General features: G+C 49.0%; 3 protein-coding genes across 3 annotated transcripts; 1 reads left to right on the top strand and 2 right to left on the bottom strand.

Annotated features, from left to right (window-relative positions):
• Positions 1 to 436: 436 nt before the first annotated feature.
• Positions 437 to 2,041, top strand: FTJAE_8193 (3-oxoadipate enol-lactonase I; the record flags this gene model as incomplete). The annotated part of the gene is made up of 1 exon (XM_037354983.1): positions 437 to 2,041. One exon carries the CDS (start codon positions 437 to 439, stop codon positions 2,039 to 2,041), a length of 1,605 nt encoding a protein of 534 aa, XP_037204709.1.
• Positions 2,042 to 2,376: 335 nt separating this feature from the next.
• On the bottom strand, positions 2,377 to 4,202 carry FTJAE_8192 (multidrug transporter (major facilitator family); the record flags this gene model as incomplete). Its single annotated transcript, XM_037354982.1, has 3 exons — positions 2,377 to 3,462; positions 3,511 to 3,832; positions 3,877 to 4,202. 3 exons carry the CDS (start codon positions 4,200 to 4,202, stop codon positions 2,377 to 2,379), a joined length of 1,734 nt encoding a protein of 577 aa, XP_037204708.1.
• A 17,558-nt stretch (positions 4,203 to 21,760) lies between these two features.
• On the bottom strand, positions 21,761 to 22,420 carry FTJAE_8191 (uncharacterized protein; the record flags this gene model as incomplete). The annotated part of the gene is made up of 1 exon (XM_037354981.1): positions 21,761 to 22,420. The coding sequence occupies one exon, from the start codon at positions 22,418 to 22,420 to the stop codon at positions 21,761 to 21,763; it is 660 nt and encodes a 219-aa protein (XP_037204707.1).
• Between the last annotated feature and the right edge of the window lie 472 nt (positions 22,421 to 22,892).

The raw sequence follows: 22,892 nt of genomic DNA, 5'->3' as shown, positions 1-22,892 counted from the left end.
ACTGCTCGGCACTGGCATGGACAATATGACAGCGCAATTGCAGGCGAGGGCTATGCGCAAATGCCCTAAAATGACACGGCACGATATTGCGCTGCCAGCTCTTATCTTCACAGTACATTCACATAGATGGACTCGATACTAAGTAGCTGCGCACTCGCCGCTAGGTCGCGATGACTTCTCGGTGTGCTCCCGGTGTGGACCCCGTATTCACGGTGACCTTTCGGTGAGTGGCGGGGTAAACATTTATACCTACAGTGAGGTACACCCCGCTACGTTCCCGATTCCATCTGCCGAGCCGAATCGTAAACTCCCGCTCCACCTCCCGTCATGTAAATCGTTCTTCCGGAAGGGCCTGAGGGCGCTTTATAACAAAGTAGACAACCTCTCATTGAGCTTCTCTCCTCAATTACAGCCCTCAGTCTAAAACACGATCACAATGTCTCCTCCCGGTAACCTCTACGTCACGATGCAGCCCAAGCCTGGGCTGTCTCTAGACCAATTCCACGAGTGGTATAATAACGAGCACGGCCCGACCCGACTTCGTCTCCCTCAGATCTTCTCCAACGGTCTCCGATATAAAGCGACGGATGGTCAAGAACCTACCTATCTCGCTGCTTACGACGTCACGTCCATGCCACACCTTGAAACAGAGACATACCTCACACTGCGAGCGAACCGATCTCCTCGAGAAGCCGAGACCATTGGCCAAGTCGATGTGAAGCGATATTTCTGGGACTTGGTTCATTCCAACGAGTCTGACAAGTTCGTGCCCCTTGAGAAGTTGACCAACGAAGAGGCCGAGGGTCTGCAGACTACCGCGGTCACAATTGAGCTCAAGGACGTTGAGGGTGCTGCGGAGGAATATCAGAAGTGGCTGGTTGAGGAGCATATCCCCATGTTGGCCAAGGTTCCTGGTTGGTTGCGCTCGCGCGCCTTCAAGACTTCGTATCTTGAGGGGCAGAGCAAGACGACGTTCCTTGCGCTGCATGACTATGCTAAGGAGAATGGTCAGGGTGGACCGGAGCACAAGGCCTCGATGGACACTCCATGGCGCACCAAAGTCTTTGACAACTTTGTTGCTTCAAAGGGTCGAAGAACATATTCTCTCTTCTATGTCTTTGGACCTGCTCCTCGAGAGCTGGAAGCGCTATCAAAGCTGCCGTCGACAGCTGCTTTCACTTCCCCCGACTCCAAGCAATCTACCACACCTGGCCCCAACGCGGCTATCAACTCTTACATTACAACTTCAGATTCTCTGGTCGTCCCCTACCGATTGGAGGGTAACCCAGACCCCAAGGCTCCTACAATCGCTTTCAGCAATTCACTGTTGACTTCGCTGCACATGTGGGATCCTCTCGTAGAAATCCTCAAGCGCGAACGCCCTGAGTTCCGAATTCTCCGATATGATACCCGTGGCCGACATGCCGTGCCTCAGCCCCCAGTAGCTGCCACCGTGGATCGTTTGGCTGACGACATTCGAGAAGTGCTTGATGCTCTCCGCGTCACCAAGCTGCACACTCTTATTGGTGTTTCAATGGGCGGTGTTACTACCCTGAACTTTGCCATCAAGTACCCTGAGCGTCTTCAGCAGTTCATCGCTTGTGACTTCAACCCTACATCCAGCGCTGCCAACACACAAGCGTGGAAGGATCGCACCGCTCTAGCTGAGGAGGATAACGGCAAGGGTATCGAGAAGCTCGCTGGACAGACTGTCCAGCGGTGGTTCCATCCCTCCACCAACGCTGAGACCGTCAGGTGGATGACGGAGATTGTCGTTGCTAATGATGTTGAGGGCTTCAAGTACAGCAACACAGCACTCTGGGATTACGACCTGAAGCCTAAGATGGGTGGCTGCAAGGTATCTGGCCTGTTTGTCGTTGGAGAGGAAGATGCCAAGGGTGCTCTTGTCAAGGCTATGGATGCATGCAAGGGGCTACTCGGTGATAAGGGTGCCGAGTTGAAGATTGTGCCTCAAGCAGGACATCTTCCTATGGCTGAGAATCCTCAGGCTTTCTGGGAGGCTGTTAAAGACTTCTTGTAATCTTGAGAGGAGATGACAAATTAGAATAAGTAGTGTTATTTGTAGTAACAGCTTTGCCTACCTTAGTTGTAGTAACAGACTAAGGCTAAAGGTACCTCCAAATACAAAAGATATATCCTAGATAACCCAAACTCTGACCATAACCTAAAACCCTATCCTTAATCCTAAGCTTACCTAACCCTATTCTAAACCTAATCTAACCCTAGAGACTAACCCTAACCTTCTATCTCAACTATAGCTATTTTCAATAGAGATACGCAGATATATATAGTATATATACTAAACAGTGACTTAGATATGTATGTTTGACAATGAGCAAAAATTAGATATTATTACTAGGCCTCCTCTGTCTTCTGCTCAACAGGTGCCTTCTCATCCAAACCGTACTGTGTATCCAATTCTTTTCGCAGAGGAACATCTTTCTCAAACAGAGAGAGTACCCAAGCAAGTCCGCCAAACGCTACAGAGATAACATAGACTTTACTCAAAGACAGCATGAAAACATGTCGAATTTGAGTCTGAACAGCCTCGTCAAATTGCAGAACGAAAGCTCGTGTCGCGCTCTGGTAAGAGTCTCCTGAGCTGAGCATTTCCCGCGCCAACTCGTTATCGATCATGTGCGAATACTGCTTCGTATACGTGTTGAAAATAGATCCAGCGATTGCTACGCCCCAAACAGCGCCGAAAGAACGCATGAAAGTCCAGTTCCCCGTTGCAGCAGCTTGATCTTCTTCATCTGTCGCTGCCTGGAAAGCAGGTAAGAGGGTATTCAGAAGAAAGCCGGAGCCGATAGCTGGAATGAACTGCAGCAGAATCCAAGCTGCAGGAGGACTATCTTGGTGAAGAAGACCGAGGAGGCCGACACCGAGAGTCATGAAGAAGAAGCCTGATACGTGAAGTATCTTATACTTGCCCCATTTTGAGAGGACGACCGCAGAGAGTGCTGCGCCTGGGATGGCGATGAGAGCGACGGGGAGCATCTGCACTCCTGACCGTGAAGGTGTTGACAACTTGACGGCTTGGAAGTATAACGGTAGGAAGAAGTAACACCATTGAATCAGCAGCATGTTAAGGAACGTGTTGATGTAGACGATGTATGATGTGCGACCTGGGAATAGGCGAATAGGCATGACAGGTTCCGAGGGAATTCCTGAGGCTTCGTATATAACGAAACCGACAAGGCCGAGGAGACCGATTATCAGGGGAGCTAGGATCCGAGCATCGGACCAAGGATGAACGGGACCTGCCCAAGTGAGGGCGATGAGAATTGAGACGCTTGATGCGATGAGGATAGCGTTGCCGATATAGTCAATACGACGGAGTTTATCCATGGTCGATTGAGTTCGATCGTATTGGAGGTTGAGGAAGAAGTACGTAACGACGATAGCAACGCCTCCGATGGGCAGATTGAGGTAGAATACCTGAACCAAAAGTCAGTGTAAGTCGGCACATACGGTGGATATACTTACCCATCTCCAAGTCGTGTTCTCAACAATGACACCACCAAGAAAAGGCCCAACAGCGAACCCAATAGTCGCTACTAACAGAAGTATAGCGATGTAGTTTCCTCTATATCGAAGTGGCACCAGATCAGAAATGATCACATCGTTGACCATAGTGACTCCGCCACTACCGATACCTTGAATAGCACGCCCAGCGATTAGCATTGCACCACCGTTAGCACCGCCTGCAATGCCACTTCCAAGCGTGTATGTAGCAAAGATGAACATCATGACTTTCTTGCGGCCCCAGAGGTTACAGAGTTGGCCGAACAGGGGTTGAACACAAGCTCTAAACCTTGTCAGCCATGTGCTGAAATCAGAGGGGAAACTTACGTGGTGAGGAAGAAGACGTTGGTAACCCAGATGTAACTACTTCCAAGATTAAGACTCTCGACAATCGTTGGGAGAGAAGTGATGACGACTGTTGCTTCGAGAGATGCGAGGAGTGTTGCCAGGACTAAAGTAACCATGATCATCCAAAAGCGATAATCTCTATTGAAAGCTGGATTTGTCTTTGAAGTCACTGGCGTTTGAGCTTCTTCATCTTCTCGGGCTATTTTCGTCTGGTCTGACGAGTTGACGGAGGGTGGCGATGAGAGTGTCTGGTTAGATGCCTCGACCTTGTAAGGTGAAGCAGTATCTTTCGTTGCAGAAGCCATGATGATCACTGCAGAGCGAGTCTGTTTGCCTTGATAGTATCGTCACATCTTCAGAGGAAGAATGTCAATTTATAAGGCAAATTCATGAAGCCACGAAGTAACAGGTAGGGAAAACGGAGGCTTTATAAATCGAACTCCGACTCCTACGGGAGGCTAATTGCTGACACTGTTTTTAAAATGCTCCGTAGAATGGGATTTGTTAACTAAGCTAAATTACAAACGGTAACTTGCCTGGTATCCTATTGTTGGAGTTGGGCTTACGTTCGGATGCTTTCAACAGGAGTTAGCCTCCGTCCTATGAGGCGCGGCGAATGTTTCACTCCGTCTTACCAGAAGTCTACGCAGGCTAGGGGAGGAAAGAAAACTTAAGACCTTTACCCTAAGCAATAAAAATATTTAGGTAAATTTAGCCTAAGCTTAGGCGGTTCTTTACTTAGTTTATTTTAATACCTTATATCAAGGTTTGGTGTTTTCTTGCTCCCTGAGGGCAGGATATGAATTTTGGCTATTCGGGAATGGCAACCTACCGTTAGGTGAGGATTAGTTAGAATACTGAGTATGTAAACTTGGGACAATTACCGGCTATTAAAAGTTGTCCATCCATGATCATCCGAACCTCCATTTAAAGCAACATCATCAAGATGACCTAGTAAAAGAGAAAGATGAACAAAACAATATGCAATCGACAAAAAAACCAATCGACGCAGGCCTGATTCGAACAGACGCCTCCGAGGAGAATAGATTTCTAGTCTATCGCATTAGACCACTCTGCCACTGCGCCTTAGCTGATTGGGATGAACTCTAAGTGTGCAGGGTAGTACAAGTAGTCCGTGCCCGCTGGAATGAGACGAGTCTCGGATGCTTCATTCACAACAATCACTATAGGAGATACAAATATTAAATTGCTTTGGGGCTATGGCTTATTAACTACTTAGTATTCTGTTGGAATCTTCCTAGTTTATATCTGTCTTGAAGTATCTAATTGTTTATAGATACAAGCCTATAGTAAAGACGACTCGTAATCACAGGTCGAAACCTTGGTAAACTGTTGGTGATGACCTGGCACTGGTTGAATCGACCGTTATTATTGACGTGACTTCTAAGTTCACAATTTGATGGATTTGGGCATCTCGCACAAGCTCTCAACTATGTGCAAACTATGATGTCATCTTGAAGCCTGATTTCTTAAGAGATTCTTCGATCGGCGCTATATCTTCTGGTCGACACAGAGGAGTCATAAGGTCAAGAGACTGGCCATGAGACGATGTGATCTTGGGGAACCTCGTCACGTCGGTACGGCAGACGACACACTCGATGGAGAGGTTCTTGGAAGGGATCTTGTTGTTGATACTGCCTTCTAGGTTAGGCCAGTAGCTGCCGAAGGCATTAGGGTTCCAGGGGCTTGAGTTCCCACTTAAGGCGAAGTAGATGGTGATGAGGGTCCTGAACTCGAGCTTGAGCTATTCTCCGAGTCCTCTGTGATGTTTGGGACATCGTTGGGGATGCTGCACTACTCTTCGTTGTTAGGAAGGTCCTCAAGAACACAGATTGTGTCCAAGTCTCGTCCTACAAGAGCGAGCCGAAAATGGATTATACGCTTGTCCTCCGCATGTGGCGGCGTTCAGGTGACGAAGGGTAAAGTTGGAGGGGATGTTGCCGTTAAGAGCATAACACCATGCGGAGGAAAGCCTGAGAAGGCTTTGTCGCCTACAGGAGATCCTATGACTTGACCGAATCTGGAGTCTAGCGTTGAGATCATAGCTTCGTGTTACTTGGGGTCTATCAGGAGGCAAAATATGCTTTTAGACCAAGTTTTTCTGGCGCGATATTTCTTACAGCCTGTATAGAATGTCCAGTTCTGCGACACCCTCATCGAGACAAACTGGATGTTAAAATCACATGAGTGATTCATTTTCCAAGCCCAGTTTCACAGATCTATCATGTGGATGAACCTGAACACGCCAGTCTGCCAAGTGGCGCTGTAAGTCGCTTGGCTCGAACCACGACAAGCTTCAACAACGGGATCCATGCGTGAAGCTTGGTACGACTGAAAGGCGGTGGCGCAGATCCGAGAGCATCACTGTATAAATGACAGTCCTGGACGTATAGCACAGTAGAGGTCATCCAGGCCGATAATGGAAGTCAGCTGAGCGTAAGTTATTCGGAAGTTGATGGGAATCGTTTGTGTACAACCGCGCTGCCTCGTTCAGAAGCAAAGACAGAGGAGAAATATACCCATATTTCTTCCTGGCAAACGAAGGGCCTATGGTTGACTGTGTTATTTGCGTTCCAGTAAGGGAATACTTTTGAAGCCATGAGAATCCTTTGGCAGCTCATTAGGAGTTATAAGATCCAACGCGGTTGAGGCCCCAGGAGACACTGTTGGGGCGTAGAGCCGAGCTTGCTGTTTGGAAACGAGAAACGTGCCACATTCGTGTCATCATTGAGCCTGGCATGGGTACAAATCGTTTGAGACCGATAAAAAAGATCGAGGGCCCGGCTAGGTGGACTTGAAGTCGGCTCGCACCCCTGAGCGAAAGCTGTTGACGAGTCGCTTTGTATACCAGGTTGAAACGTCGTGGGAACAGTTCGTCATGATCGTCGATGCCTTCTCATCCAGCTCCCTGGCGGCAGTGCTTCGTTACTGACATGCTGGGGAGATGTATATATCTCGTGAAAGAGATCGTTCACCTTGAGGCGTAAGAGCTCGATCGTGTGTGAGAGGCCGGCTCTTTCGCTGGGCCTTGGTCTCGCAACTTCTGAAGGCTGTGGGGCAAGATCCTTTGCTTCAAAAGGGAGGATGATAAGTTCGTCCTCAGGTTTTGTATCCAAGTGCCGTGACCAACATCAATCCAGCTGATCTTAATCAAGAACAACTGTCCGTAGTTTTCCAATAGTCTCTTCACCAAAATACCCTTGCATTTCCCTTGGTTGAGTTGTTTGTGTTTCTTCCTGCTACCCAGGTCCTCTGTTGAGCATCCATTTCTCCAATCTGCTGACCCTGTATCCATAGTCTGATCGCATGATCCCCTTTATCCCCTGATAGAACTTTTGCTGTGCTTTCTCTCGAAGTACAACAATCTCACGCTTAATCTCGTCGCGCCCAGGCATGTGATACCCAGGAGTATTAGTATCTTCAAGTTCAGATAACGCGCCATCTTATCGATCTGAACCCGCAGTAGAGGTGATGTTTCAAGATCGATTTGAGTCCTGGAGTGAGAAGAAACAAGCATAGGAAGTTACAGGAGATCCGAGCAAGGCCCAACGAGAAAGAAACTTCATAAATTTCGACTGTGGTATGTCTGTGTGGCTGGGATACTGAAAAGATGATGGCACAGTATAGGTAAGCCTCTCACTAGTGCCGGCATCATGGGAGAACTGAATGATATCGAATATTGATCTGTTTTGAGTGTTTGGTAAGTGTGAGACGTGATGCTCGGTATTGGCCTCGTTAGGAGAGTCTTCGAACTCCCCCCCCTCCTGGAAGCTCGGCCTCGCGTTGGCCAGAAGAAGGAGTTCTGATGGAGGCTTTTGGCGACCAGGGCACATAAGGGATTATATTCGGCCCAAGGAGAAATGAAGCAGCCATGGTAATAGTAAAAGCAAGTCATAAAAGGGGGTTGGCAGTAAAAGAATCCTTTAGGGGTCTGGTAACGCGTCCAGACGTTCAGAGATTGATGGTAGAGAGAGACCCCAGTGGAACCCAATGCGAGGGTGGTGGATCAGCCTTGTAGGTAGGAGATGATGGTCGATCTTGAGTCGACGTTTTGTCGCCTCGCTTCTTGGCCCACTGTTGAGCGTCCTCGAAGCGCATCTTGCTGTTGTTTGAAAACAGATATATGTAAGACGTACGACGGTGTTCATAGTATTGTAGAATCATAACACCGCTGAGGCTTATGCTCTTGGCAAATGATCGAGAGGAAAGTGCCTGAAAGGCCGTGGAGAAAGTCTATGCTCGCTATTTATTTAAGATTCCAAGTATTATGTAGCGGTATGCGAGTATAACAGTTGAAAGAAACAGAATGAAAAGTTAAAAGGGTAGATGAGATATAGAAGTTGTGAAAAAATAAGCGAGGTAGGATGCAGCACCAACTTTTGGTTATGTAGGGGTTAAGGGAAAACATTAGACAGATGATGGCGGGAGATTAGCGAGTTTTTGGTGTAAGCCATTGCGCTGTTTTCCCTTACCGTGAGGTGAGGTGAGGTGAAGTGGAGGGTGGCGGCTGTCCGGTACTGCAGCCGTTCGTTGTCGAAAAGGAATCGCATCGCATCCTTAGTTTCGACCCCCAGTTTCCTCGGAGCAACAGGAGAAGTCGTCTATTGTGACAGCTCGGATGCCCTTCATCATGCGTCCGGGCCGTAAGGGTACGTAAAGTCATACCAGGACCGGCAGAGGCAGGCCTTGTACTGTCGCAGACTTGTTACCTTTAATCATTGTTGAGTGCCATGCGCTGACATGTAGATAAATGTCGACAACTAGGGTTCGAGCAGCTGGTTCTCTGACTTTCTCCTGTCGAACTACATCTTGCTTGGCGAGTGTCCTCTCATCCTCAGAGGCGAGCCTTTGGGTGAGCTGGAAGTTGGATGCTTTCACTCAATTGGGATCTTATTGTCATGATAATTCGTTCTTCCTCATATGACCGTTGCGCATTGGTTGTCTCTTCGTCGGACACCAGCGGACGCAATGTGGAAAGACGTATGAAACCAATTTCTGGGCTCGTTATATATTTAGACGGCATCGTTTTCGGGTAGCTCCAGGAAGCTGATAGAGGGTGGGAAGTTCGTTTCCATTATTCTGGGACGCAGTTAGTAAAAAGACAAAGGCTCCGGTAGCTGAGCGTGCGTAACTTACTGCTGCAGAAGAGGTTGATGGAAATGCGTTGTGCGCAGGGTTCGTCACCAATGGCGGGGAAGAAGGTTTCGTCTTGTTATGGCATTTCCGTCTTCAGCGCATTTCCCGAGGACAACATTGATTGGTGACCAGGATCGAATCATAATATTTCGTGGCTTGATGTCTGTGTGAAAAAGCCCTTGTCTATGGAGATACTCGGCGACCAGCCTAATCTGGAGCATGACTTGTAGTGTGTCTGGACCATTAAGGCCTCTGGAGTTGTTGTTTTAAATCTGCGGCTGCTAACAAGCAGCGAGCCATTGTCATCCTCTTCGTGGCTGCAGATTCGTCAGCTCTATTCCCCGAGGCGACTAAGCTCCCTGTCTTGCACCTTGTCTTGGTGCCGGAGAGTAGTTCGGTGCGTATGCACCCCGGGGACTGGCATATACCCGATCCGAAGGGCTCGGTTGGGAAGCCATGGTCTCGAGAGCACCTTCTTGTTGATCACTTTCTTAAAAGTAGATAACCTGGTAGATGAAAAGGACGTGTCGACAAGGCTTCTCCCAAGTACCATGATTTGTGCCAGAGCAACAAAAGTTCAGGCAGGTACTTCGGGCCTCTGGTCTCCCTGCTTTGAGGAATGGAAGGTGGCATCCCATCGCGATCTGCTTTAGGTGCCAGATTCACATTCTCTGTCGCTCGCAGTGTCGCTGATTGATTGGAGTAAAGCTGTCGAATCGTAACCGCGGACGTGAGAGACTTCCCCAGGATCCTCATAAGCCCTTCATGTTCCGCAGTCATTTCAGCCATCTGAGCCTCTAGCTTCTGCATGTAGCCTCGAGTCTCTGCCAGACTCCCCTTTAAAGTTTTACACTCCACTTCAAGGCCGGATTAGCTCAGAATTCTTCTTGGAACCTCTCCTTTCGATGTCTTCCTTGGGCTCTTCAGGACAAATGAGGATGGGGCTACTAAGTTCAGTTCCATACCAGTCGCACTTGTTTGAAGGTGTCATTCCGGACTGACTGATACAGTCTCTGATGATGCAACGCTCCAGAATGAATCAAAAATCAGTCTTAGACACTGATCCGCTGACAGACTCATTTTTCCAAGCTCGAATGTCCACGCTATTATCTGTGAGCACAAGCTCGAGAGCATCCTGGGCAACATGAGAATAGTGATATAGTTGCCGACCAGGCATCGAGCGGCTCTTCCAGACTCGCTGTGCATGCTTAAAAATCTCGAGGTGCTGCTCGAACCCTTCGTGTGAGTAGACAGTATCACGAACTGCAGCACCAAATGAATAGTTTTGCTGTTGTTGCTGGGTTTCCTTCTCCGCTTGGAACTAACGTTGCGTCAGATGTAAGATCAAAACATGATTCACCAAAGATGAAATCCATATCTTTCTTATTTTCGATGTGTGTAGGTAATGAGATCATTGCATTGTCATTTGTTTGGGGTAGCATACCGCCCATGCTGGCTCACTTATATGTTCGTAACGTCAGGTTGTGGGGAGGAGCTGTCCTCGGCGTGGGCGCCAGCGGGAAGGCAAAAGGCCTGTCGTAGGGACAGGTGGTGTTTGTGTGAAGAGGGACAACACCATTCGGGAGCTGCCTGCTTCCCTTCATGTATGTGACTCCGTAATATTGCTGTTTGTCAGGTGGTCTTCGATAACAAGACTTGTGATGGTAGGCTTGTTGCTCATTTATGAAAAGACCCGAATCTGGTGGACTGTATTCGAAGTATTCTCGTAAACAAGCCCGAGTATCTCTATATTACTACTCCCAATCGAAGATCAAGAACTGCGAGTCCCCTTTTGATAGAAGTTCTGCTGAGATCAAGGCCTTTGCTGTTTGCTTCCAGACGACTTTGACGCGTTTATTGTCGATCTCCATGTAAACAAGAACTTCTTGCGCTGGTTCTGTATCCGCAACTCTTCTCGACTGGCCTGGTGGCGGAGCTCTTTCAAGGACCAGTTCGAAATGTTGGATTGAGTTCCCGTGGCCGATCGTAGCCTATAAAATGAGGAAAGTTTGTCTTGAGAGGACATGGTTGTGATAGCTCCTGTCAAATGATGGAAGACCTCGCGGCGTGAGAGGTGATGTCTGTGACCCAGTCTCCCTCAACGTTCTGGAAGTGATACCAGAAGCTCACACGGTCGAAGCACAGACTTGTTTGCTGCAAACGGCTTCTGCGGAAGACAGAGAAGGTTGTAGGCGTGTCGTAGATTGCAGAGTTGCGTTCGAACTACAAAAGGCAGCTGTAGATCTATCCTTGGTTGTTGCTCCAGGTGCGCCAGGACTCTTGGTTCTAATACTCTTGAGAAGACCATGCTCAAGTACATCAATCATCTCGTAGTCCTGATGGTGATGAGGACGTTTGGGCTCAGATGATGATGGCGAGGTAGTTGGAGACCCACCAGGCCGCTCAGGCTGCGTTGAGCACAAGGCGTGATGTTATGGCTAAGGACTTCCTCTGAACTTGTAAGGAGCTTCGAAATAGATCGCCTTGCAGCAAATGAAAGATGTCTAGCTGCATCTGAGTTGCGAATGCCATTGTAAAAAGAATCTTGCGGTAATGGCGATTCCCATTCAGGAGAAGGCAATTCTCTTAAATCTCGTAAATTAGCCCCTCGATCAACTCCATCTCTTCTGTCGCACCGCGGCTAGGGGAAGCGCAAAGTGAATGCCGCGGCTCAGGATAGATATCGCGCACCAGGATGTCCAGTTCGAGGCATCCAGGTAGAATAGTTGCTCCCATGTGGCTTGTTCAGCATCGTGATGTCAAAGTCCTTCACTACAGACATGGCGACTTTAATGGCCCCCATCGGACGGACGATCCGGCACATTTTCGAGCAGGCCAGCATCAGCTTACACAGCACGTCGACGTTAACGTCTGTATCTTCGCTGATTTCTTTAGCGATGAGTGCCTGGAGCTCTTCAGGGAGTCTGAGAAGAGTGTTAGCCGGGATGAGCTCAGAGCCTGTGCATTTTGAAGTACCCCTTCAAGGACTTCTACCATGAGTTATTAAAGTCCTCATTGGAACTGTTGTTCAGAAAGACGACCGGCACCCTCCAATGGCCTGGATTTCGACAAGCTCCTTCTCGAGTCTGTGGATCTCGAGCCTATATTTTGATCGCATTAGCCCGTTTAGGCTGCGATAGAATTTCTGCTGTGCTTTCAGCGAGGCATCCTGCTTCGGATTACTAATGATCCAGTTATTACCTGACTCTGTGTGCGGTTCGTGGTGTTGTTTATGGGATCAGGCCCGGCCAGGTGCCCCTGTAGCTTGATAGTCAAAACAACGTCTCTCGCTGAACCCCCAGATATCTCTGCTCAGCTGCATCTGCTCTTCGGCCTCACTGGTATATTCTCCAGTTTCCCAGAGGATTGCAAGTGAGACTTTGTCTGTTAACGACCTGGTTGATGATTTTATTGACCTCCCAGCGAGGTTCAGAGTTTGAGGTCTTGGCTGTGGTGACATTAGGTGTAGCTCGTATCTTGCTATGGCGCTAAAGCCGTATCGTGTCTGAGCCTCCTGGAGTCTCCAAAATACTTCGGGAATCGTCTTCGGAGTAGGTGAATTCGGCGAAGAGAATTCCGTGTCCGAGTTTGAGCCTGGGCCAGTGCTCGAGGATGGAATGACATTGGATGGCCCACGCCCTTGAAAAATAAATGCAGTTGGGCTCTTCGTAGATACGGCAAAGGAAGTCACAGCCATCCGAGTTTGTGGCGGTCGTGTCGCTCGATCTGCTGAAAGCCCCTGGTGAAGGCTCCCACGTAAGTAGCCAGCCATGTTCAGCGCCAGATCCCCCGGTTTCTAGATAAGGAACGGCTTGTGTGGGCAGCTCCCAGCAAAGACAACTTTGTCCTTGTCCTAGCATCACCCCCTATTTTCTTTCGTTTTGGTTCTCCCTTCCCCCCTTTTCACGAATATTTTCTTTAGGAACTATCAGGACTTCCTTTTGAACATGAATCTGATATTCGCGAACACAATCTAGACGTTTGTGGGTATGTTCATCCTCCCGTTGGTCGGCATCAGGATTTCCTGAATGGAATTTAAAGATCCGCTGTTGAAAACCTGAGATGATATTGGCGAAGACAGAGTACTGCCTTTTATACCCCCCATCGAGCATCTTGGTATACGCGCCGATACGCCGCCGAAATATTATTTAGGCCATGTCGACAAAGTCTTGCTGCGTACCACATGATATGCCTGTTCCGCGTCGCAGATGTCGTTTATTGCAGTCATCATGGGATGGTATCTCCACGTAAGGAGCATTCCTTTCACCCTCTATTAGAGGAGAAACAGTGTAGGATCGCTTAATACAATAGTGTACTGTCAGCTCTTCTCGGACTATTTCGTGTGTTCCGAGATCAGCGAGGATCGTGTATCTTATACTGTCCCTGAGAAAGGGGAGGGCCCAGCGTGTATGGAACTTTTGAGACACGGGAATAGTCGATGCTATTGACTGGCTCGGGTGAATGGTTGAGATTCATTCATCGGCATATTCTCGATGGCGGTAGGAGATATGCTCGATCAGATCCTGACCGCCGATCAAGTCTTGCCAAACCATGGTCTCTTCGATCCGTTTCCGCCGATGTTAAGTGACTGATTATCCAACTTCAACTGCCACTGTTCCAAAGTCGGCATATCCTTTTTGCCGTCAGGCGCCTCTCCATCAGCTAGTGTGTAGCAGAATTAAACGACACCGGCATGAGCCATCTGTCGAAAGATGCATCTCTGGATTCATCTTTGCTGTGAATACTATGCCAGTAAGTTGCGCAGCATTTCATATGGGTGAACAATGTCTCCCCATGCGCAAGAGTTTACGCGCGGGTGACAACTGGGTCCAGTTCAAATACGTCCGTCACACATACCAACTCTTCTTCGTATCTTCTTGGATCTCTTTCGTTCTGGGAAACTTTGGTTTGGTACTTTCGTGAACGAAAAATATTCTCATTACACATCTCCATTGGTTTGAGAGGGCCAATCTGACCGACGACAGTCGGAACGGGGTTTTTAGACCTCGAAGTCATCGCCGGTGTTGATTAGGAGCAGGTCGCTTCGGCGACGAACGGGTCGTGATATTTAGGCGCGAACCAGAAACTATGAGTTTCTGGGTGTTGTGCTCGATGGGGGACGTGACAGCCCGGGTCATAGGAGATTCGGGGGTGGTTTTGGGAGAGGAGACTGTGATAGTAGGCACAGCCATTCTGAGGAGGGAAGTTGATCTCATGCCCATCATGAAACGTCACGCCAAAAGTGACGAAGCATCGAACTCAGCTTTTTTCTCTCTCCTCTTGGATCCAATCCAACGTGATTTGCCCTCCACGAATCTTGTTCTCCGCCGCCTGTTTCGCTTTCTCAGCGTATTCATTCTTCTGTCGTTGAGCTAGATGGGTCGGGTTGACCCGAGGGTCGTGCAATCGAGCCATGTCCCTTTGGCTTTCGCACCCTTGATTCTTGTTGCCCCCTTGATTCTTGTTGCCTGAGGCCCTATCAGAGTCGGATCGCGATAACTGTATTCGTGGCTGCTGGAAACATTGTCTACAGTTTCACCGATCAGCATATTGATACTGATCTTGCGAGGATCAGGTTCGGGTATCGGCTAGACAGCCCATAATCCAAGCCGCAGCCTTGCTTTGCTCGATTTCAAGTCGACGGTAGGGGGATGGATCGTTATATGCAGGCCGCTCGGCGATCATCTTCTGAAGGAACCCTGACAATCAAATCTGCTTTGGCCCAGTAGGCATTCGCGTACATGGCCTATCGTCCTGTGTTGAGTTGGTCACCGGGGTCAGGGGAGTCTTTCATGGGCTTGCGCTGAGATGTTGGCCCTGACCAGAAGGGCCCGCTGCAGATGATGACGGTGTTCGTTCGGAGCTCAAGCTTTCAGGCTGGTTCTGGACTGAAGCTTGAGTATTTCGGTAAGCTGCACCATTACGGGTGTTGAGCTTGATTATCCCCCTTCTTGTACTGCAGGCTAAACAAGACAAAGGCCCCCCTTTGCGAGGCATCATACCAGGTCCTAATGAGAGCCAAGTATGACTGATGAGCTAAGGCCTGGAATTGGGGCGACTTGAGAGAGCGAATGTGTAACGTGCTGGAGTTGTTGCACTACCTTGATGATGCCAACGTCAGCCCCTGACTTGAGTCATGATGAGATTGAGGCTGGTTAGGAAGTCTGATGATTTGGCTATCGCTCAGTTCCTCTTGGTTGGGAATTGGCGGATGGATGCTCGGTGTCTAGGATGTAGGAGCCGGATCAGCGGCTGGTGACTGGGACTATCGATAGGATTTGATAGGAAAAGGTCTCGATGGTTGAGAGTGGTATGCTCAAAACAAGAGATGAGGACTGAGTGCTCCTGTTTTAGCACACTCAAGATAGATAGGCATGCATATCTCGAAGAAGGAAGAACTATTGTCGAATCGTGTCCTAAATGATAAGTTTCCATGCAGAAGCATGTGTTCAGTCTGAACCACTATTGGATCTCTTGGCAGTGTTACTCGTTCTGTCTTCAGGGACATGGCCAGCGATTCGGTCCTCGTTGTTGAGGCGTGCTGCCTGCGTTGTTCGCGGGACACGCCTGGCACCTGGCGATCGCTGTCGCTTTCTGCCAGGGCCTCGTCTTCTGGGACGCATGGTGGAATGATGTGTTCTGAGATTGATTTCTTGACTGCATGCAAAAAGCAACATCTGAAGTCGAGATGCCTGGTACGATAGCGCCTTGCCGAATCAGGCCGGGTCATTTGGCTCGAAGCTGGCTTGAGCCATTTGACCCCTGCTGCTCCAGACCCAACTTGCCCATCTCAACGTCGCGTGAGGCGCGTGATGCCATCTCAACATCGAGTTGGTCCAATGCCAAAAACATCTTGGCCTCAACGTCTCTCAAGCCTCGGCGCCCGGCACAGCATTCTCTGCGGTTTCCTGGTTGAAGACCACTTTGGGAACTGTGTTGTGAGAGTCCATAGGTCTCTTCCTTTCTCGGGCCAACAGCGATATCATCACCATCTTCTTGGCAAGGTATATGCTGTCCTACATCGCTTGCGGACACTCTTTCCTCTCCAGCCAATACACTCTTTCTTACGGATATGCTTGTTCCAGGTTCTCGACAATTCGTCGACCAAACTGGATCCATCAACTTGAGTCGATGACAAGCTCATGAAGGAGTTTGTGGGAGTCCTTCTGAGAGATACTTGCCATGGCTCACTATTACTAGTTAGCTTGTCTTGGCTTTTGTATCCTTACTTGCCGTGCCATTTCTCACCATCCTCACGCTCTGCACAGTCAGATCTTCGATCTCTGCGTCTCTCATAATGTCGCCTTTTTCTTGCAAGCACAGAATTGAGCGCACCGGAATCGATGAGTGGAGAGGGCAAAGACTTCAGCTCAGTCGGACCTGCAAGTGAAGCGTTAGTGATGAACCGAAGCTATGAAGACGAGCTTACTTGCCAGAGGCACTAGCAGTGTAAGAGTTGATTGAGGGGCGCTTTTTGAGTGTCCTCGTGTATTTTCGGGTGATATTCGTGATACTGTAGAGAGGAAGCCGGTTGTATAATCTGCTCGATGTGGTGTCTTTTCCCTATAATGAAACCATGCTCTCTATCTCCATCTGATCATGGACATCTATCAGAGCCTTGCTTCGTCTGCAGCCTGCACTTTGCTGCCCTCTTTGATAGTCTTTGGGATCCATGCCATACTGGCACATGGGTTGGCATTGGCAGTCCTCCCTGATTGGAGTGGCACACGTGGTAAGATAGTCTTTGAGTGAGGTATTTCTAGCAAGTGAGACATATGTTGTTGATCCTCAAGTGAAAGTATGAGTTTGCGGTCGAGGCCATGGCTGTGGCATCCACAGTGATTCTAGCGATAGCTACACTAGGATAGAGCGTAGAGTAGGTATACAACGAGGCGCAGGTACTTCAGATCTGACACCAGGGAATCTGGGACGGGCATCTACGATGGGAGAAGGACGGGTTTTCACGATTGGGGAGACATATTGATCTGCCCATGAAACATGGCGACACTGAGATCGAGCTGGCCCCGCCTTCTTGTCTTATGCAGTTGTTTGGGTCACGCCGCGTAAGAAGGATTCGTGCCAGATCCTATTGAACTGCAAGAATCGTCTCATAAGGGGATATACGCAGACATCAAGCAGATCAAGGATATGTTGCTGGTAATAATCTGTGTCCAAGCGCCGGAGAGGCGATAGTCGGGTGCCAAATGAAATTGCCAGACTTGCGACGCTGCTAGGATGTTGAGCATAGTATCGGGGTGCTTTAGGTGATTTGTTCCACGCTTTGGTAGTTTAGTCGATAGACTTCGGTATAAAGCAGGGAGTATACTGTGTTTCCGTATGCGCTCTTCTTGCTGTCACTCATGGTGATAGACTGATGAAAGGATTTCGTGTAAGTTAAAAATCAACACTGGAGCTGGGAGAACCTAGACTGAGTCGTACAGTCTTCCTCTAGCTCAGGTTAGAGTGACATGGAGACAGCAAGCGCAACATCGGCCATCTTGTTCGAGCTTGGTTGAGTGGTTGCGGGGCTGTTTAGACTACCCCGAGAATGTTCTGTCGGAGCAAAGCATTACTCGCTGGAAGTCCCATCTTCCCATACCAACAAGCTGAAATCAACTTCCTAATTCGAAAGAGTCACTTTTTGGGACATTGCTGAATTCGCACGTCAATGACGTCGAAGCTGTGATTTGGTAGCACCTTGGTAGCTTCCATCTTGTATCGTGCAACAAGGTCGGAGTGGTCGAGCGATTGCAGCTGCGGCTGCAGTTCAGATAAGGAATCGATATCGGGTAGATAAGGCTCGTTGTTGTCAGAAATTGTGGTCGGCGGTGATAGTAAGCGGTCCGTCAACCTTGGCGTCTCTGGTAAGTTCACCGCGTCTATGTTTGACGTATTTGATGTCTTAGACCGCTCTGGCTTCGTCTTTGGTTGTTAAGACTTTACCATACCATGAAGTATTAGCATAGAGCCTTCGATTGTCCCTCGACGCCTGGGTCTGCTGTAGTATTTTAGTGGCTAGCTTTGGGGGCCTGTTGCATTGACGGCTGTGATGTTCAAAATATCACCGGGCCCTGTGCTCGACGAACCCTGGACGATAATACCGCCCTGGTAATCTCACATGGTGCATTCCGGGGATTGACGGTAGCAGACTTTGGGGCGGAAGCGAAACTTAGCAGATGTGCTCGATTCTTTGGCTTCTTTGCTTCCCGAGTATTTTTTATTTGAGCTTCAGACATGGCCTCTTGATCTTGAAGTTGGTGGCGTTAGGCGTCCACTTCGAAGCCAGTCTCATCACACGGCTAAGACGCCTAAGATTCCGAGTCATCTGAAGATACTCACTGATGAACTCGCCGATAGATCGTCGGTCCACTAGAACTGTGGCTTCCGGCGTGTCTTAGACTAAAACAAGACATGGTTCTTCCTGCAAAGTCTCTTCTTGAAGGAAGTACCGGTTGAAGAACAGTGCAGCCAGAATTTGGTATACTTCAGTATTTGACACAGCAGAACTGCCAAGTTCATCACGTCGAAGAATCTGAGCGGCACCAGTTGTTGGCTCCGCAGAGAGCTAAAACTTGAACATCGTAAGTATGGGCCGCTTTTGAGATCTGTATCAAGTATGCGCGAGAAGGCACAGATGAAGAGTTGAAGCCAGGCCAGTTGACGTTGATACGCGTAAGCTAGAACGAGAGATGGTTGGTGATGACGACCTTCAATCAAACTCTGAGCATTTCACAGGAACATCAAGCGGTTGGAAGGCCCTATTCCTCTCCGCCATGAGGGAGTAGTGACATGAGATTGTTTGTAGCCACTGTGGGCCAGACTTTTCGATCGGAAACCAGGCCTCCTGTACTTGATATTAGCTTATAGGTATATAACGCACCGTGAAGAGGATGAACGTACCTTGATCAGCTTAGCAAGAGACGGCGCGATCTTATCTTTGTTGCAGTCTTCAGGTCTTTCGAGCATTACCTTGACTGTGAATTATACGCAGCGTCTCCAATGATTTCATATGCTGATAAAGCCCCCTGGATCGATGACTTCAAAAATGCCAAGGATGGACGTGTCGAGGACTAGCCTCACATTCTATCTCGCTTTCGTACCATCATGGGAACTCTGACGCTGCTAATAGTGGGCATCCTCTCCATCCCAATCAGCGCAATTCACAACGATGAACAGGGGCACTCATGACAGGTCCGAGTGCATATTTTAGGAATATGAGCGGTCCATATTCCTTACAAACCCCGCACTTGTGAGAGGTTAGAGGCCCTGTGGATATCACCATTCCGCTACTGGCTGTTGCGGTTTGGTGTAAGTCATAGAGACAATTTGATTCTGGTGGTGTTGTCGATCTTTTCGACGGACGCGAAATGGCCAACAGCCATAGCTTCCGGTGTCTCCAGTTTTTATAGCAATTATGAGTAAGGGAGGCTCTGAGAACCATTCATGGTGCTGTAGTTTTACGCCAGTGGACGAGTGATGAATTTGAGAGTGGCATCGCCGATTGATTGGGGTAAAGCCAACGGTAGCGACTGCAGATGAAAGCCTCGATGCGTCGCGTCGTCGAGTGTGGAAGCCACCAGGAGATCATCGGAGCCGTTTGGGAACGGGATATCTTCGTTCGTAATCTTGGCGCCCTCATTTATTACACAGGTAGCCTTGACGATATCGAGTAGGTGGCCCGAGTACCAGTGCATAGTGCCTGTCATCAGACAGGTCTTGTTGTGACTGTAGTGTGAGGTATGTTCGGAGGCTGGCTACCAACTTGGTCGCCACTATGTCGGCATGCTGTGCAGGCAATTAGTTCCGGGGCTATGCCATAGGCTTGGTCGACCGTGAGCTTCACGGTGTTTTTGTGGACACGGACGTCGTTGGTTTGGACGCGCCCGATCGGTCTCTAACCTGGAGTTGCCCGACTGATTCGGTTTGTCCTCCGGAGAAAGGGGGCGCACATCGGAGCTTGCTGGGGTTACCGGACTTCTTCAAGGCATTGAGGCTTTCCATGTGCTGAGGCGGGTCTGGCTGTTCATCTTGTTGTAGGATGAAAGGATTGATCCTTCTCAAGTATTAATTAGATGCCTCGTCTAGGCTTTGGGATTCTAGGGCGAGGTCAGCCCTGCGCAGGCAATTAGTCGCGCGACTATGTTGCAGGGTTCGTCGACCCCGAGCTTGAGAAATAGCGAAACACAAATAGATATGTCTATCAGTGCGATGTGAACCTGTCTTTTTGGTGTAGTTCAATACGACCTTCTTACTCCCAACACTCCAACTGAAATGCAGGAATGGGGCCCTGGCGAAATCTATCCATCGCCTTGGCCATAGGACACAGTATAACTGCCTGGCTTATGAGGTCTGGGTTCCGTATATCGGCGGCTATGATGGGCTGCCTTCATGTAGTCAAACAGTATCGGGTACCAAAACTTTCCCACCAAAGGTGGCATATTAGCCCTGTTGAAGACCATGATATTGATCATCTCGTGTATATCGTTCTTTGGGAACTCGGGGCAGTCCTAGGTATTGTGTTGAGCAGTGTTGCAGATGGGCTGCCTCATGGAGACCTTTATCAGAAGCTCTAGCATGGCCGCGGTCTATCCCAGCTATTGCTAGAGATGAGTTTTCGCAGATTGGTATGGAAAAGGCGCCCTCCCAGCGTGGGGGCGTGACAAGATGGAGCAGAAGAGTGGTCTTGAGAAGGATAACGATCTCTTGGGCGAGAAGGATGGTCATGCCTGATTTAACACCAACGTAGACATGCCTCCACCAAGTGTCTCGGCTTTCTCTTCCGCAGTCGCCTTGTCTCCCTCAGGTTCGTAGCATTCAGTAGTTGGGAGGGAACGAGATAATTCGACAGAGTCGATGTCGGTACCACTGGAGGACGGGGGACGTACGAAACATTGTTACCATCAGCTTGTCCTTAAGCCTTCTTGTTCTGTCGATTGTGCCGTCGAAATGAATCGTTACACAACCTGGGCTATGTTTATCGAATGATCAACTCCTTCCCGCTCGCCAGGTAGGTCCCTGTCATGTGCTTCGCGATGCTGTTCTATGAACTCTTTGAGATCATCATAAGTTGTTCGCGCATAGTCTCAGTCCTGTGCTGAGCTGAGCTTTCGAATAAGTCCACGATCATGCGGTTGTATCAGAATATCCTCCCACGTTCAGTAGACGCCGGGGTTCTCATTCTCTAAAGCAGTCGCAGTCCGAATGACCAATACGGTACCAGTGCCGGCTGTTGATTTAGGGTGAGAAAGATCTTGACAATGATGCCAAGGCCAGGAAATCGCTGACAGCATACTCAAATTGTTGAATGAGAAGCATGGATATCTGAGGAGCGAGAAGCAATAGATGTAGGTTCTCGACACTGTCGATTATCTGGCTGGTGGCCATAGTCACTGCCCAGAGAAGGCTGGCTTTCGTTTTCCTACATTGTCGAAAACCAGCTTGTGAGCTGTATCTGCCCCTGCATGTAGCTATTGATGTGCTGCCCCGTATATCTTTGTTGGTGAGTTATCAGCACACATCTTCGCGTGCTAACTTTCTAAGTGAAGAGGTATTCACTTGAGATCGATACTGAGAAAGGGACTCTGTTATTCTCGGGGATGGCTATCTGCAAGAAGCTGAGCAGAGGCACCAGGGAACCGAGATATCATCATCCTTCGTAACGAATATGTCACCTGTCTGGACAATCCAATCTCTGATTTTTTTTTTTTCACCTCATTGATGAGTTTGTCGGTTTCCGCCCGACCTGGCGCGAGGCTCTGATTCTTGCTTCCTCATGTGAACTCACGATAGACGTAAGTCTGTCGATTTTCGAAAGTCTCCTTCGTATGGCAGCTTCGACGAGGAGGGCAGTTGAAGTGCCAGGTACAATGGCCCCCTGACGGATGAGACCGGGTCTTTGGGCTCGAAGCTTACCTCCCTGGGAGTCTCTTGACCCCAAATACTCGCAGAGGAGATCGTCCTCCCCTTCCATGTCCTTTTCTGTGGCTTGGTCCACGCCAATGCTTTCAGCAACTTCTCCTTCAGTGAGCTCGACCAAGAGGGACATATCGAGAGCCCTTGCTTGAGCTCCGACTGGGCTGTCGCCTAGCCTGTGGCCCTGAGATTGTAGGAACTTTGGGTCCGTCCTTTTCAGTTGTCGATAGCTGCTCTCCGCACAACATGTTCTGGAAGGAAGGCTGGTCGAATGACATCTCATATTGGCTGGAAGTTCTTTCGCCTGCTTCACAAGAAAACAAGACCACTGGGGATCCAATCTTGACGTCTGTGTAATGCCCTCGGCATCGAGACGCTCCTGGGTTGCCTGGCATTTATGCATGATGTCTGAGCCGGTGTTCTGTGTCGCTGTTGCTTGGTATCTCGTAGGCATCGATTATTTGCGGTTTGTTCATCTTGAATGCTCGTTCAATATGTTCTCCCGGGCCTGTTGATGAATACCTGGAGTTCAGGCTTGGATCTGTTGTTCTGGGGATACAACGATGTCAGGAGGCTGATGGCGCGACAGCTATCCCGATGACAGGGAGAGCTACCAAATCAGGGAATACTCAAATATCCAAACGACGAGAATGAGAGAAGATGGTTTTGAAGATAGCTGTGGCCAGTTGGTGGATTCTTTCTGGTGCTCTCAACTCCCGGTGAAACAAAGGTCTCGGATGATATCGAAGAACGTCATTGATACTTCGATGGTTGGCTTTCTATGTGCAACGACGGACGTGAATGAATACAGCAATGCTGGAGCTCGCGGCCCAGGTTTCGTAAAAGCTAAGCTTGTTCCGGAACCCCTGACCCGGTCTCCGGAGATCGTGTTGTCCGCATCAACGCCAACCAACAGCATAGGAGCT

The sequence above is a fragment of the Fusarium tjaetaba genome (assembly GCF_013396195.1).
Source record: "Fusarium tjaetaba strain NRRL 66243 chromosome Unknown NRRL66243_c0000174, whole genome shotgun sequence".
Taxonomy (NCBI): domain Eukaryota; kingdom Fungi; phylum Ascomycota; class Sordariomycetes; order Hypocreales; family Nectriaceae; genus Fusarium; species Fusarium tjaetaba.
The sequence above is the reverse complement of the archived record's forward strand: the minus strand, read 5'-3'. Positions and strand labels throughout refer to the sequence as shown.